The sequence below is a fragment of the Physeter macrocephalus genome, chromosome 21 (genome assembly GCF_002837175.3).
Source record: "Physeter macrocephalus isolate SW-GA chromosome 21, ASM283717v5, whole genome shotgun sequence".
Classification (NCBI taxonomy): domain Eukaryota; kingdom Metazoa; phylum Chordata; class Mammalia; order Artiodactyla; family Physeteridae; genus Physeter; species Physeter macrocephalus.
The window spans coordinates 102779580-102794362 of NC_041234.1; the positions used below are offsets into that span (position 1 = coordinate 102779580).

The 14783-nt window shown below is 46.0% G+C and overlaps 1 protein-coding gene across 15 annotated transcripts in view; it reads left to right on the forward strand.

Moving 5' to 3' along the window:
- Positions 1-13737, forward strand: part of ARHGAP36 (Rho GTPase activating protein 36) — a 165697-nt gene extending 151960 nt beyond the window's left edge. For 13 of the 15 annotated variants that reach the window (XM_055081843.1, XM_028482756.2, XM_028482757.2 and 10 more), the window contains 11 exons: positions 5644-5802; positions 7013-7078; positions 7607-7842; positions 8083-8275; positions 8500-8555; positions 8801-8951; positions 9384-9532; positions 9715-9891; positions 10131-10228; positions 10357-12113; positions 12527-13737. In XM_055081843.1, the coding sequence (XP_054937818.1) occupies positions 5694-5802; positions 7013-7078; positions 7607-7842; positions 8083-8275; positions 8500-8555; positions 8801-8951; positions 9384-9532; positions 9715-9891; positions 10131-10228; positions 10357-12113; positions 12527-12684 (3150 nt within the window). In that variant the 5' untranslated portion in view covers positions 5644-5693 and the 3' untranslated portion in view covers positions 12685-13737. Of the gene's footprint in view, positions 1-5430; positions 5803-7012; positions 7079-7606; positions 7843-8082; positions 8276-8499; positions 8556-8800; positions 8952-9383; positions 9533-9714; positions 9892-10130; positions 10229-10356; positions 12114-12526 lie in introns of those variants that run through there. The other 2 variants (XM_007105874.2, XM_007105873.3) reach the window with 2 other exon arrangements.
- The last annotated feature ends 1046 nt before the right edge of the window (positions 13738-14783 follow it).

The window sequence follows — 14783 nt, forward strand, 5'->3', positions numbered from 1 at the left end:
AGATTGTATTCCTTCATGGCATGTTAGTGCAACTTCAGTTAAGTTACAACCTCTCTGGAGTCCTAGTTTGTTGTTATCTGTAAAATGGGAACATAACACCAAACCTACCTCCTTCCCAGGGCTTGTTGTGAGAATAAAGTGACATGATTCATTTATCCATGAATCACAAATAGCTGTTTTAATTACAAGACCTTTATGTTCTCTCAAAACTCTCAGGAGTTTATCATCCTACGGTTACCCAACAAACACATTGAACACCTACTGTGTGCTAGGCTCTGGAAATAATGGACATGTGGAAAGCTTTTGAGAACATGAAAAGCACAAGAAAAATTAGACATTAAAAAATTACCTTCTCTTGATGGAACATCTTATTTTTTTTTACTTTTTCTGCCACAACATAATAGAAGCAGCAACTGAAAGGGAAAAACGAGATAAAGGGTGACACAGCTTGTGATGCCAGCACTATTATGCACTCTGACACATACTGCAGATAATACTGAGAATATCTATATCTTGTTGTACCTTCGGATATGACCTCCCTTGGTTTATCGAATCAGGCTTTGATTATGTGTCCATTCTTTTGATTTCATTATTTAGCTATGAATTATTTTGTAGCTATTAAGAGCAAAGTTGGAGGAGGCAGCGGAAAGAGCCCTAGGTCTGAGAACTGGGTTCTTGTCTAGATTCTGTGTCAAATTGCTGTGTGGCTTCGGGCAATCTCCTGTCTCTCTTTGAGCCTCAGTTTTTTGAACTCTAGAATGGAAGCTTTGGGCTAGGTGACGGCTAAGGTCCCTTCTGTCTCTGATCCATTCTAATCTAAGAAGTTCTGGAAACATTTTTTGATACCAGAGCTTTTCTGAATGTATTTTAACAGTACTACCTTTGGTTTATGAGCTTCTGTTATGGTATGATGGACTGACTCACGTACCGAAGAACGCTGCCCCCAAATTTAATTATTTTGGGGCATTACACCGCATAGGGTAAAATGAGCCATTTTGTTCATCACGACTGCAGCCTTTGCTGAAATGGAGGTTATGGGATAGCAACTTAAAGGCTAACTCATTAATGCTCAGGGACGAATGAGGTAATGTGCCAGCAGACCACATTGGAGCCTGAATGTTTTCATCTAGAGACCTGTATCTCTTTCTCATGTTGTGATATATTAATGCGGATGTCTTTATCCATTGTCACTGCCTGTAGACATTTGAATACCGTAGATGCAATACCTTTTGGGCACTCAGCCCTGCACACTATCAATTTCTCAAAGTCCAAAGTCTCTCAACGACTAGAAGCAAAATTCTGTTGGTGCCATAAAGTGCCTAATTTATTAGGATTCTATCGATGGCATCAGTGCAGTCCTGCTTTTCTCTCAGAGGTGTTTACTAGTGAGCACTGCACCACCCCTAACTAGTTAATGGGGGCAATGGAGTAAATTAGTCCTCCAAATTGTGAAGGCTGTGGATTTATGCCTCGCCGAAACATTTCTGTCCTCACAATGTCGAAGAGGGTGACCTTTCTGATGTTAATTTGTTTCTCCATCTGTGCCATGCGTTTCAGGAGGACGTGAGGAACAAGCTTGATGCCACTCGTGTGTGTTTTCCCTCTTCGTATTGCTGGAGAGTTGATCTGGTTGTGCCTCTATTCTTTGTTCAAATTCTCTCTCTTGGTAGCTGCTAATATCCTAGCCCCTTTACTGATCCAAATGAAATTATATGTTATTTTGCTAGTGACGATGTGAAATTGGATGATTTAAAAGATAGATGCATTTTTGAGACTTACAAGCATTTTACCAATCGGAATAACAGCATTTTTAAAATGGACCTATGCAGTTAGTTTTTCTACATTTTATAAGATACTTTTTTATACTTGACCCTGATGTCTTTGGAGATTGAAGAAGAAAGATCTATTCACAACAATCTCCCAAGATCTTTTTACCCGTTTTAATTTAATTCAAGTTTAGTAGAGATTGAACTAAGTCACATGCATTGATACAAATTCTAATTTTATGTAATTACTTTTGAAACCTGATATTTTCTGGTAAAGTCAGGCCCTCTGCAAAGAACCTTCAATATCAATGTGTTTATTAAAAGCCAATGCTGAATATCACATGTACATTATTCATTTAATTCTTACACAGTTGGTGAAATGGATACTGGATCATTTCCCCATTTTAGAGAGGAAGCCACTGGGGCTCAGAATTCAACAAACTTTCCTAAGCTCACACAGCTAAGAAATCACACAGCTTGGCTTTGAACTCATTTCTATTCAGCTCTGACTCCAGGGACCATTACAGATATTTGTCTAAGGATATTGTTTTTGCAAATGTGTTGAATTCTGTGCTGAAATTGAGAGGACTTACTTTCGTCTTCCTTCTTCCTTTTTGATGTCATGGTCACTTCAGGCCAATGCCAGGGCATGCTGAAGGGGAAGGGGAAGACACTTCGGAGCAAGAGAGGTCTCTTAGCACCTTGTTCTCTGTGAGGAGCCTCCTTCTGTGATCAGCTCATAGTGTTGAAGCCTAGTTATTGCTCCCCCCTCCCCAACCTACTCATCTGCTTCTTGTCTAGGCACACTGGACTTCCTAATTCCGCTTCTGTCTGGTATTCTACTGGTGCCTTGAGAGTATTGAAGGCAAGGAAGACAGTGTCAATTTTGCTGGCAGAACTGTGGCATATGATTGCTCTTAAGTTTAGCCCTGTATCTTTGAGCAGGAGGCAATGACAAACAGTTTATTCTAAGGCCTTTGATTTCCTTTGGAATTGTAAGCATCTAGGCTGACTCATCTCTCAAAGGTTTCTCTCTCTCTCTCTCTCTCTCTCTCTCTCTTTTGGCTGACGTTGTTTTGAGGTTCTCTTATTTGTTCTCACCTTATTTTGGGGGGAGAAGAGGGATTGATTTTCATCTTGATTTTTGGGTGAAAGAACCAGCTATACTCTTTGGATGACCAGATTGTAACCCTTGGCAAGAAGAAATAGCTGCAACTCCAAAACAGGTACAAAAATGTCTAAATTGGGGTAAAGGGAAAGAGGGAGCCATGTAAAAAAAAATAATCCAGAGCTAGGCTGTGTGTGTCAGAATGAGACCCTTGGCTAATAGATTTTGGACCTGCCATTGTGAGTGGGGGATTACTGGCTGCTGAGTTTGGGACTGTGGTTAGGTTCTCTGCATGTGCCTTTGGTTAAGATGGTCATTTTGTGGATGCAGTTTGGTGGTTGGGCTTAGGTGTTTACTCTGGGTCCAGGGGATATTGATGTTCAGTTGAAGGGACTTTAAAAATATGTGTGCTAAGAATTTTCCTCTTAGCTCAGTTCAAAAGGCATAGAAATACTCCTCATCGTATCTCATACTGAACTTCAGTTATCCGGCAAGTGTTTATTTCTGACATGTGTGACTTTGGCCATTAAGGAAAGTGGGCAAAAGAGGATTTTGGAAACAAAAGAAGTAAGGGATTTTTTTTTTGACGGAGCTCATTTATATAGGTTATTGGATGATAAACTTCTACCTACCTTTTCTCTGTCAAAGCCACGTTACCTGATCTTTGGAGTTTAAGCACCCCCCCATAATATATAGAATATTATCATAAAACTCCATGGGCAAGGAGAGCTCAGAAAAGTAGCATGTGACCACTTCCCTTCTTGCCAAAAGGTTTAGTTCCCCACGTCCCGAATTATCTTCTCTTAGGAACAAGCATCCACACACTCACCCAAACCATAAACTTCGGAGCTATCCTTTCCATTACAATAAAAAATTTTCTCTAGGTCCTGTCAATTATACCCATAAACTCCATCTCCTGCTCCAGCCCCATTGATACTGACTTGTGTCAGCATCTCTTGCCTCTTGGCTGATCTACCTACTTCAGGCTCTCTACCCAAACCAGGTTTTTCACTGCTCTGCGATTTTTCCAAGCTGCAGCTCTGACTCTGTCACTTCCCACTTAAAACCCTTCAGTAGTTCCCTATTGCCTTCAGGAGAAAGTCCAGCTCCTTAACATGGCTTATAGGGCCATTCATGATCTCATTCCTGCCTATCCAGATTTATCTCCTTCCATCCCCTTTATACAGCTTTAAGAAGATAACAACCTCTCTCCCATCTCTTTGCCTTTGCACAAGCTGTTCTCTCTTTCTGGACACTCCCCCCCCTCCCTGTCTCCAGGCAGACTTAGATGTTTCCTCCTTTCTGCTTTCACAGTAGTTTGTTTATATCTTGGGCTACTGACTTATCACAAGGTTTTGTACATTGTTGCTAACCTGTGTATCTCCTTCACAGCACTGTTAAATTCTTTATGAAAAGAATATTATTATTTTGCTCATCTTTGAATCTTTAGTGCCTGGCACAAAGTAGACAATTAATGCAGGTTTCTTTTCTTTTTTAAAAAATGCATACGTGAAAGAACAAATTAATAATAGAGGTGAGGATGTGCAGGATAGGATGCTGTGTGGGTGCAGGGAGATCCCCACTGGGGGATCCTGTGCAACCTGGGAGCAGTTTGAGATAGTGGGCACCATGCAGAAGGGATATGTAAAACAGGTTTGCCAACATACCAAGAAACTTCACTATACCGATCCTGTCTAGAGAGTCTCATTAGAAATGGCCTGGAAATGATATTTGTTTTGGTACAAACTGATGTTGTTTTTTTTTTTTCAGGAAAAAATAACATAATCAAGTTGCACAATTTTTGGTAAATAGATAAAAGGCAAAAGGCAAAGCAGATCCCACTATTTGATACAGACACCATCAGTAATTGGGTGCATTTCTCTCAGTCTTTTATGTTTTTGCATGTTTTTCTTCACATAGTTGTAATCATAATTAATACAATTCTGTATTTTATATTTGTTGTTTAAAAGCTCCTTGTAAACATCACTTTAATGGTTGCATAGTTGTCCATACTGTGGCTATTCCATAATTTAGATAACTAGCCTTTGCTGGGTTAGCTTTTTTCCCTTAATTTTTTACTGTTATGGTTCATGTACATATGGTTTTTCCTGTCTGTAGGAAGATTTCATTAGGATAGATTCCTAGAAGGGGAATTACTGGGTCAAAGGGCCCGGGGATGATTTTTGGCTTCAGACTCACGTGTCCAGTTTGCTTTCTGGAAGAGTTGTACAAAATTTACAGAGCTCCTAACCTAGATGAATGTGCCCATTTCACCCAAACTGGACAGCATCAAGCATTATTATTAAAAAATAAAAATAAACTCCCTCAATGTTCCTAATAATTAATGGAAAAATATTACCTTATTCTTATCTTAATGTGCATTTTAAAATTGTAAGGTTGGTTTTCCTAAAATATTTTTTTCTTCTTCTTCTTTTTTTTTTTTTTTTTCCTTTTTGCCTAATTAGATTTTCTCTTTTCTGGACTGCCGGTTCAGGGCTGGCTTTTTTTAAGTTGGATTTTTTTTTTTTTTAATAAGCAGCCAGAGGCAGCTCTGCTTGAGGGTGAAGCCACCTCCCAGTTTTCCCTCCCCCTTTACCACCCTCCCCCCCATAGTTCCCTCCACAAGGTCCAGTGACAATTGGATGATGCAGTCCTGGTAATCATCCGATTCCAGAATGGGTGGCTGCATTCCTTTTCTGAAGGCAGCAAGGACACTGTGCCCCAGAATCATGCCCCCTTTGCTGTTGTTGTCCACCTTCATTTTTTTAGTGAACGTTCTGGGAGGAGCCCCAGGACACAACCCGGACCGCAGGACCAAGATGATCTCAATACACAGCCTCTCCGAGCTGGAGCGTCTGAAGCTGCAAGAGACTGCTTACCACGAACTCGTGGCCAGGCATTTCCTCTCTGAATTCAAACCTGAAAGAGGTGAGCAGTACCCCGGGATATGGCATCCTCGCCTTCGGGCCGAGTGGACCCCCTGGGCGGAACGGGACGAACTGGGGGTCCAGGAGGGTGGGAGGGACTCTCCTCTGGTCTTGGACCTGGCCGGTTCTCCTGGATCCTGGAGAACTGAGGGAGCGGGAGTTGAAGGGTGTTTGGTGAATTGGGAAGAGGTTAAGGTTAGTTGAGTTGGGTTGAAGCCTGGGGGCTTGAGGGGCAGTGAGACAGGCAGATACCAGGGACAGACAGGTGGCCAGAGGACAGGTGAAAAGCCAGACGCACCTGGTGAGGTGCCAGAACAAGTCGGAATGAGACGGAGACGCAGAGGGACACTCAGAGAAGACCGGAACAGACAGAGACAGCGCGGTTGAGAGACGAAGAGTTAGAGGGAGATAGCGAGACAGTGAGAGAGAGACACGGGCCAATCCGGGCGAGTAGCGGGAGGGCGGGTGCGGGTGCGGGGTGCGGCGGGGGGAGGTGCGCTGGGAGCGAGAGGGACCCAGCGCAGGACGGGGGTCGAGCGCGCCAGTGGTCTCCGCGGTGCAGGCGCAGATTCTGCGACTGAGGGGAGGTGGGGGGGGGGTGTCACGCGAGCCGAGGGGTGCCGCCGCAGTGATGGAAAAGTGCAGGGGGCCGCAGGTTCGCCCGGCGCAGCCTAAAAGGAGCGCAGCAAAGGGGGCGAGGAGACCCCGCGGGCAGCCGCCACTGCGGGGGTCGGAGTGCGGAGATAGCGGGTGTCACCGCTTCTCCCGCGGCCGCAGCGCGGGGGGCCGACGGCATCGCGGGAGCAAGCGTGCCAGCAGTAACTTAGCGACCCTTGCTAGCCGAGGCGCCGCAGGCAGAGCCCCTCCCCTCGCCTGTTGCGCTGTCCCGCGGCCTCGGAGCCCCGGAATTTATGTTTTAAGCGTCGTGTTGAGCTACTACTGGTGCGCAACAAGGTGCGCGCTGCGCCCGCGGCGCCTTAGATGATCTGGTTTGGTTAAATTCTCGGAGTCTCATATGTGGTAGTTAGGATTGGTCCCGTTTTCAAACGGGGAAACTGAGGCTGAGTGAAAGCAAAACACTTTTGGGGCGCTGGACAGAGCTGTTTGCCCCTCTCCCCAATCCCTGTGGATCAATGCATTGCGATGTTTTAGTCACTTATCAAATCCTATTTGTATGAGAATGCGTGTGTTTTCTTTTTCTCTTCCCATAGCTCTACCTATTGACCGTCCAAACACCTTGGAGAAGTGCTTTCTGATTTTGAGAGGACAAGAGAGGGGTGAGGGTCTCTCATACTGTACTTTCCTTAGTAAAGAAATAGAATGCTGCACCCCTCCTGTACTGCGTCCCTGGCTACTGGAGACCGGGCGGTGCCCACTGCCCCTGGGGGGACTCACCCCCCCCCCCACCCCGCTTCCAGAAACCCCGCAGGGGATGATTTCAGGAAATGGCGCACTAGCTGCAGGAGTGCTGGGCAGTCCCATCAGATATGCCTAAGCTGTCTGGGTGAACCTACCCCAGACAGTTTGCCCAGAAGAAATTACCCTCATTGCTTCAAGGTGGTCACCCCCTGGCAGGACTTAAGGCAGAGACCCCGTCGGGGTAGTTGAGTGGAGCTGAGTCGTTCAGCCAGACCATCGCAGGGTCCCTTTGGCTCCCTCCCCAGGGAGGGGCGCTGCGGGTCTGGTGGGGTGGGGTTGGCTTGGGGGCGGTTGCTTAGAGGAGTGCTACAGCCCCTGCAGTTCCTCCTGATTTAAGCGCTGCGGAGCGTTGACGTTTCTCATTCTTTCTCTCCCTGGCTCCCCAGCGGTATCACTCAAGACGTTTGGCATTCGACTGGAAGAGGTGTTGGTGAACGAGCTTACCCGCCGCAAGCAACTTGAACTGAGAGCCGCGATGCAGATTGAAGAAGCCACCGGTCGGGTTGTGGGCCGTCGTCGGGGAAACGTGGTGCAAAGGATGTTTGGCCGCATCAGGCGCTTTTTCAGTCGCAGGCGGGCTGAGCCCTCCTTGCCACGGGAGTTTACTCGCCGTGGGCGTCGAGTGAGTTAAACCCTCCAGTTTTCAGGCAGGGACCCTTCTTGAAGTGTCCAGGGATGTGGGGCGGGAAGGTCAAGGCCTGTGTCCTCAGAGGGAAGGGGAGCTGAACAGAACGTGTTGGAGGGGTGTAACTGGCTTGCCACCGAGAGAATGTCTCCTGTTGTGAATGTGGTGCAATCTTCAGGTAGGTCCGGAGTGACCCTCCTGCTCCCCCATTTTAACATAGTCTGGGTTTCTCCACAGGGTGCAGTCTCTGTGGATAGCCTGGCTGAACTGGAGGACGGGGCCCTGCTGCTGCAGACCCTGCAACTTTCCAAAACTTCCTTTCCAATTGGCCAGCGACTTCTGGGATCCAAAAGGAAAATGAGCCTCAATCCGATTGCTAAGCAAATCCCCCAGGTTGTTGAGGCTTGCTGCAGCTTCATTGAGAAACATGGTAAGGGGCCAGGGATGATGGTTAAATCAAGGTAGGAGGCAATTCAAGAGAAAGAACGAACGGTGTTCTAGAGATGGGGAGAGGAAAGAGGTCAAGGGATGAAGGGCTTGAAACATTCCCCTGCCACCAGTTGGGCTTGGGATACAATGGGGGAGGAAAAGGGAAATGCTGGGGGTGGGGGCGGTGAGCACAGATACTTAGCATCCCCTGGTCTTTTCTCTCAGGCTTAAGCACAGTGGGGATTTTCACCCTGGAATATTCTGAGCAGAGAGTGCGTAAGGTAAGTCAGCTATGTTTATGCTTTTGTTCCTTCAGTGAGAAAAAACTGCTGGGGGTGGGCGCTCCCCCGTAGACCTGAAGAGAATGTCATGCCTCGTGAAGGGAGCACAGTCTTCTTTCTAGCCCCCTAGGCACACCGTGTAGCCAACTACCTCCACTGAAGCCTGAGACTTACTGAAGGAGTGGCCAGTAGGGAGCCTGTGATGGGCAGAGCAGCTACGGGATGTATTCTCTCTCTTTTCCTAGCTCCGTGAAGAATTTGATCAAGGTCTGGATGTAGTGCTGGATGGCTCTCAGAATGTGCATGATGTGGCCGCACTCCTCAAGGAGTTTTTCCGTGACATGAAGGACTCTTTGCTGCCAGATGACTTGTACATGTCCTTCCTCCTGACAGCAAGTGAGTCTTCTGCTCTCCCTTGTTGGGCAAGGAAAGGAAATAGTACAGGGGATGTGGGGTTCTGGGGACAGAGCTCAGGCTGCAAGACCCCAAGGAACTAAGGCAAAATGAACACCAGAAGATGAAAACACCTCTCCAGATTCCGCTATAAGTCTGTTGTTTGGAAATCTCTCTAGAGCTTCTTGAAGCTGTGTGCACCCTCTCAGGGCAAAGAAGAACCTAGGTTCTGTAGGGAGGGGGTCTGATTTTGATGGGAGCACTTCTTGCTTTTAGGAATCCTGAGCTCAAATGTCATGAGAATGAACAAAGAAAAGACGCTTGAGTACTTTATCCATAGCCGTTGGCATTTTTCAACGAGAATCACACCTTTCTTTGTATCAGGCTGCTGCCAAGGCTAACCCCCTAAGCCAGTCCCTGTTTTCCTTCCTCTAGCTCTGAAGCCACAGGATCAGCTTTCTGCCTTGCAATTGCTGGTTTACCTGATGCCACCTTGCCACAGTGACACCCTGGAGCGTCTCCTGAAGGTCCTGCATAAGATCACTGAGAACTGCGAGGACTCCATTGGCATTGATGGACAGTTGGTAAAAAGCTCTGGGAAAGGGTAGTGAGATGTATAGAAGGGGAGATGTGTGGGAGTATATGAGAAGGAGACATAGACAGAGAGACAGAGGGAGAGCGAAACAAGAACAAAAAGAGACATTTCTATTTGTGTAACTTCCATTACTACTTCAGAGTTGATCACTTTCTGCTTTTCTTTACTTAGGTTTCAGGCAATCGTATGACTTCCACCAATTTGGCTTTGGTGTTTGGATCTGCTCTCCTGAAGAGGGGGACATCTGCCAAGAGGGAGTCCAGGAAAACAAGACTGGGGATTGACCCCTATGTTGCTTCTGTCAATGTGGTCCGTGCCATGATTGATAACTGGGATATCCTCTTTCAGGTAGGTGGAAGCTTTGGACACATTTATTTCACAACTCTTTCACCTGTTCACAAGGCAAGGAAGAGTTCTACATGCATCCCTGGGGGTATCCAAAGCAGGCAGCCACAAATCTCCCAGTCTAGAAATCCTTCCTACATTAGTTGGGCATGGTGCCTTCAGTTCTGGGTACCTGATAGAGATGAGTATAGACTTTAAAAATGTTGTGTAATAAAGGCTAACATTGCTAATTTTACCCTCAGGTGCCTCCCCATATTCAGAGGCAGGTTGCTAAGCGTGTATGGAAATCCAGTCCTGAAGCCCTTGATTTTATCAGACGCAGGAATTTGAGGAAGATCCAGTGAGTGTTTTCTTGGTTTGTTCATGCTTAGCCTGAAGGAGAATCACCTATGGGGGCTCCCAACCCCCGGCCACCTTTATGGTAGTCAACCCAAGTATATAAGCTTTTTCAAATTCATTCCCTTTCAGGAGCGCACGGATAAAGATGGAAGAAGATGCTTTACTTTCTGATCCAGTGGAAAACTCTGCTGAAGTCCGGGCTGCTGTCCTTGGTCAAAGCAAGCCCTTTGATGAAGGTCAGTTCCCTGCTGGCGGTCAGACCCCTGGTGAAGGTCAGTCCCTTGGTGAAGGTCAGGCCCCTCCTGAAGGCCAGGTCCTTGCTGAAGATGAGCCCCTTGAGGAAGATGAGTCCTCTGAGGAAGATGTGCCAGTCAATGAAGAACTAGTATTTGAATATCTCAATCAAGGAGTAGTCTTTGGTGAAGTCCAAGGTCTCGAGATTCCAAATGACCTTGAGATTCCAGGCCCACATCTCGAAGGCATTCCAGAGCTTGATGAAGATTACGATAGCCTGAATTTTGATGATCTTCCTCCCCTTGAGGACATTCTAGACCCTGATGATGAAATTCTAGAACTCATTGAAATCCAAGACTTTGAAGAAATACCATATTTTGGTATGGTTCCAGACCCTGAAGTAGGCCAAGATGTGCAAGAAATCCCAAACCCTGGAGAAAACTCAAACCACAACCTTGAAGAAGGACTAGATTTTGAAGACTACCAAAACCTTGACCTAGCAGAAGTTCCCTATCTTGATGTAATCCCGAACAATGAAGAAGCCTCAGATACTGATGAAATCCCCGACAATGAAGAAGCCCCTGACACTGATGGAATCCCAGACCATGCAGATGACTCAGGTAATGATGAAAACTCAGATTCTGAAGAAGACCCCAATCTTGAAGAGGTCCCAGCCCTTGATGAAATCCCAAATGATGAAGCCTCAAATGCTGAAGAAGTTCCAGACCACGAAGGAGCCCCAGAGGTCAATGGGATTTCAGACTCTGATGAAGACCTTGATTTTGAGGAAGTCCCAGCTCTTCATGTGGTCCCAAGCCCTGAAGAAGCCCCTGGTGGTCATGAAATCCCAAATCATGAAGAATCCCCAGAGGTTAATGGGCTCTCAGACTCTGAAGAAGACCCCAGTCCTGAAGAGATTCCAGCTCTTGATGGAGTCCCAAATGATGAAGAAACCTCAGATACTGAAGAAATTCCAGATTATGAAGAAACTCCAGAAGTCAATGGAATTGCAGGCTCTGAAGAAGACTCCAACCCTGAAGAGGTCCCAGCCCTCCATGTGGTAACGAGCCCTGAAGATGTCTCTGATTTTGATGAAATTCAGAACCAGGAAGAATCTTCAGATGTAAGTGGAGTCCCAAACAATGAAGATGCCTCATACGCTGAAGAAATCCCAGGACACAAAGAAGACGCTGATGTCAGTGGAATCCAAGACTCTGAAGAAAACCCCAATCTTGAAGAAGACACAGTTCTCAGTGTGATTCCAGAGCCTGAGGGCACTCAAATTCGCAACAAAATTCCGGATTCTCAGAAAGACCTAGCCAGCACTTTTGAAGAAGATGAAATTACAAATATGGCTCCAGAGCCTGAAGGTGTCTCCATTCTCAATACAATTCCAGACCCTCAGCCAGACCTAGCTGTCAATCTTGAAGAAATCATGAATGTGGAAGCAGTCCCGATGCCTACTAATCTTGACTCTAAAGAAGTTCAGAGTCCAAAGACCATCCAGTTCCGCAAAGAAGATGCAGCTGTTACATTTCCTGTAGATACCGACTTCCTTAAAAACAAGTCTCAGCCTGGACAAGTCATGGACTACAGGTCCTCCTCAGAGTCATTGAAGACCGACACCTGCTTTCTCCCCTCCATGAAGTTCTGTAAGCTTCCGGCTCCAGCTTTGTTACTCATTTGCTTAGTAAAATTAGTCAGGCTGGTTGTAGGGTGGTGGTGGTTGTTAGGAGGACGCCCACTTCCTCACTTCCCTGGTGGTATTGCGCATTTGCTCTAAGCACGGGGTATCTGTCTCACTCTTTCTGTTCTCTAACATGGCCCTGCCCTCCTGCCCCCCGCCCCCACACACCCAGCTTCCACAGTGGGATCTAGATTTAGAGATGTATGTTCTACTGTTAGGCCGCAGTTTTCTTACATGTCAAATGGGGATAATCATTTCTGCCCTAACCTCTTGCCTCATACTGTATTTGAAGCTCAAAATTAGGTCTTATTTCCTTGGGTGCTGTGCGAAGTGTGAAGTCTAGAAACAAAAGGAGTTAACGTTGTTACTATTTTCCAGGTTCCTCTGAGGAGCCAGCTGTGCCTCCCGGCACTGCCCGTTCCCATGACGATGATGAAGGAGCGGGTAACCCCCCCATTGTGGAGCAAGACCGCCCATTGCTCCGTGTGCCCCGGGAGAAGGAGGCCAAAACTGGCATCGGCTACTTCTTTCCTTAGATGTTTTTCCTTCTATATGGTGCCAGACAGGGGGAAAGGGTGGGGGTAGACCTGGGATGTCACAGGAAACATTAAGGAGAGTCTTGAAGGTAAAGATCTGAGGGTAAGAAGGAGTTCCACCTGATGCTCGGGTCAGGCTGTGAATTCCAAACACACTACCAGCCCCTTTACTGGGGATGCTTGGTCCCTTGAGCCGGTAAAAGTGGAGATGTTTATGTGTCATGCTCAGGCGCCCTGGTGCTACCTTGCCTCTCTCTTTTACCCCTGAGCCTGGCTTTCCCTTACTACAGCCGTTCCTTTAATTGATGTGACATTTGTGGTAAACACCTGTCCCAGAGAAGCTCACAAATCTCGAGGTGCTTTCCCTCCCCCAAAGGGGATTGCATGCTTTTCCTGACTTTCCTACCCTCCTCCTAAGAGCTCAATTGGAAAGGCCCTCAAGAGGCATGCTAGGATGTTAGGTCAGCCTACTGACAGCTGACAATTAATGCTAAACCATGTCACACCAACTCATAGCCCGTGTCCCCGCAGCCACTCCACCGCCTCAGGATAATTTTTTCCAAATTATTTAGACCAATGGCTCGTCAAACAGCCACTCTCCAAATCCTGAGAAACCCAACTAGCTTTTCTGGGGTCAAAAGTTAGAGGAAAAATTTGATTTTATTACCTAGATCTGTTTTACAGACAGCTGGCAGCCACATCCTGTTGTCAGCAAAACAGCTAGTTAGGTATGAACACATAGTTCCAAGCAGTAAAAGCCACCTGATTACAAATGTTCTTAAATATCGTCTCTGTAGTTCCTCTATGCAGGACGGTACAAATTTGCGGGACATGCTCTGGTAACACGCAGATATGGGTTATGTATGACATCCAAAATTATAGCTGTTATTGAGGGGTAACAACTGCTAAGGTCCATAGAATGAAGAATGTATTGTATTGAGGGATAGAAATTGATCACACAATGGGTAACAACCGCAGAGCTCGAAGATTTGTGATTATTAAAACTTCTCTGGCATTTAATCATTAATAAACATCTGTATTGTGACAGCAGCATATTCATGGCTTACTGTGTGTGTGGTTTTTTTTATTTGAAATTTTGTTGGTGAGTTGGGAAGCTCTAGCTGGAGCTGAAGGGGAAAGAGAGGTGGGGAAGAGGAACGAAATATAAGAGGGTGATGTGGAATAAAGGGCAGGGGTGACATGGTGTAAAGGGATGGAGTGAGTGGAATAAAGGGGAAGGGGTGATTTGGAATAAGGGGGTGGAGAGAGATGGAATAAAGATGTGATGTGGAATAAAGGGGAGTGATGTGGGGTACAAGAGAAGGGGTGATGGAGAATAGAGGGGAGGGGAGATATGGGATAAAGGGATGGAGAGAAATGGAATAAAGGGAGGTGACGTGGGATAAGGGGGGTGAGGTGGGATAAAGGAGAGGGTGTTGGGGAATAAAGGGGAAGGGGTCATGTGGAATAAGGAGATGGAGAGAAATGGAATAAAGGGGTGAGGTGGAAAAAAGGGGTGTGGTGTGTGATAAAGGAGAGTAAAGTGGAAGAAAGGGGAAAGAGCTGTAACTGAATAAAGAGAATGTAGAAGGGATGAAGGAGAAGTAGGGGAAAAGAATAAAGCTTAAGAGGAGGCCCTCTAAAAGGATAAAAGAGGGGAATAAAGGGAGAGATCACTAGGTGCTCTCAACTGAGAAATTCCCCCCTGGATTGGTCAAAAATGAAAACCTAGAAATATCCTGAGACATATGATTTCCAAGGGTAAGAGAAGAACATGCTTCTGTTTGATTGATGGGACCACCAAACTTTCTTGAAAGCTTAAGACTTCATGACATGCTTGGAAATTTCACATGCCAGGGACAGAGTTCCAGAAAGTGGAATGATGTGTATTATTTATTTTTTCACACTTTACTTTAGGATATTTCCTTCTGTAGAGTTTTACAGACAGCAGAAAGGTAATGTTGGGTCCCTCCTATAATAATAATTATTTTACAATAGTAATTATAATGATAGTTCACACATATCGAGTTCCTAAATGTGTTTAAAGCTTTACTTGCATCATTTTATTTAATATTCACAGCAACCCTATGAGATACGTG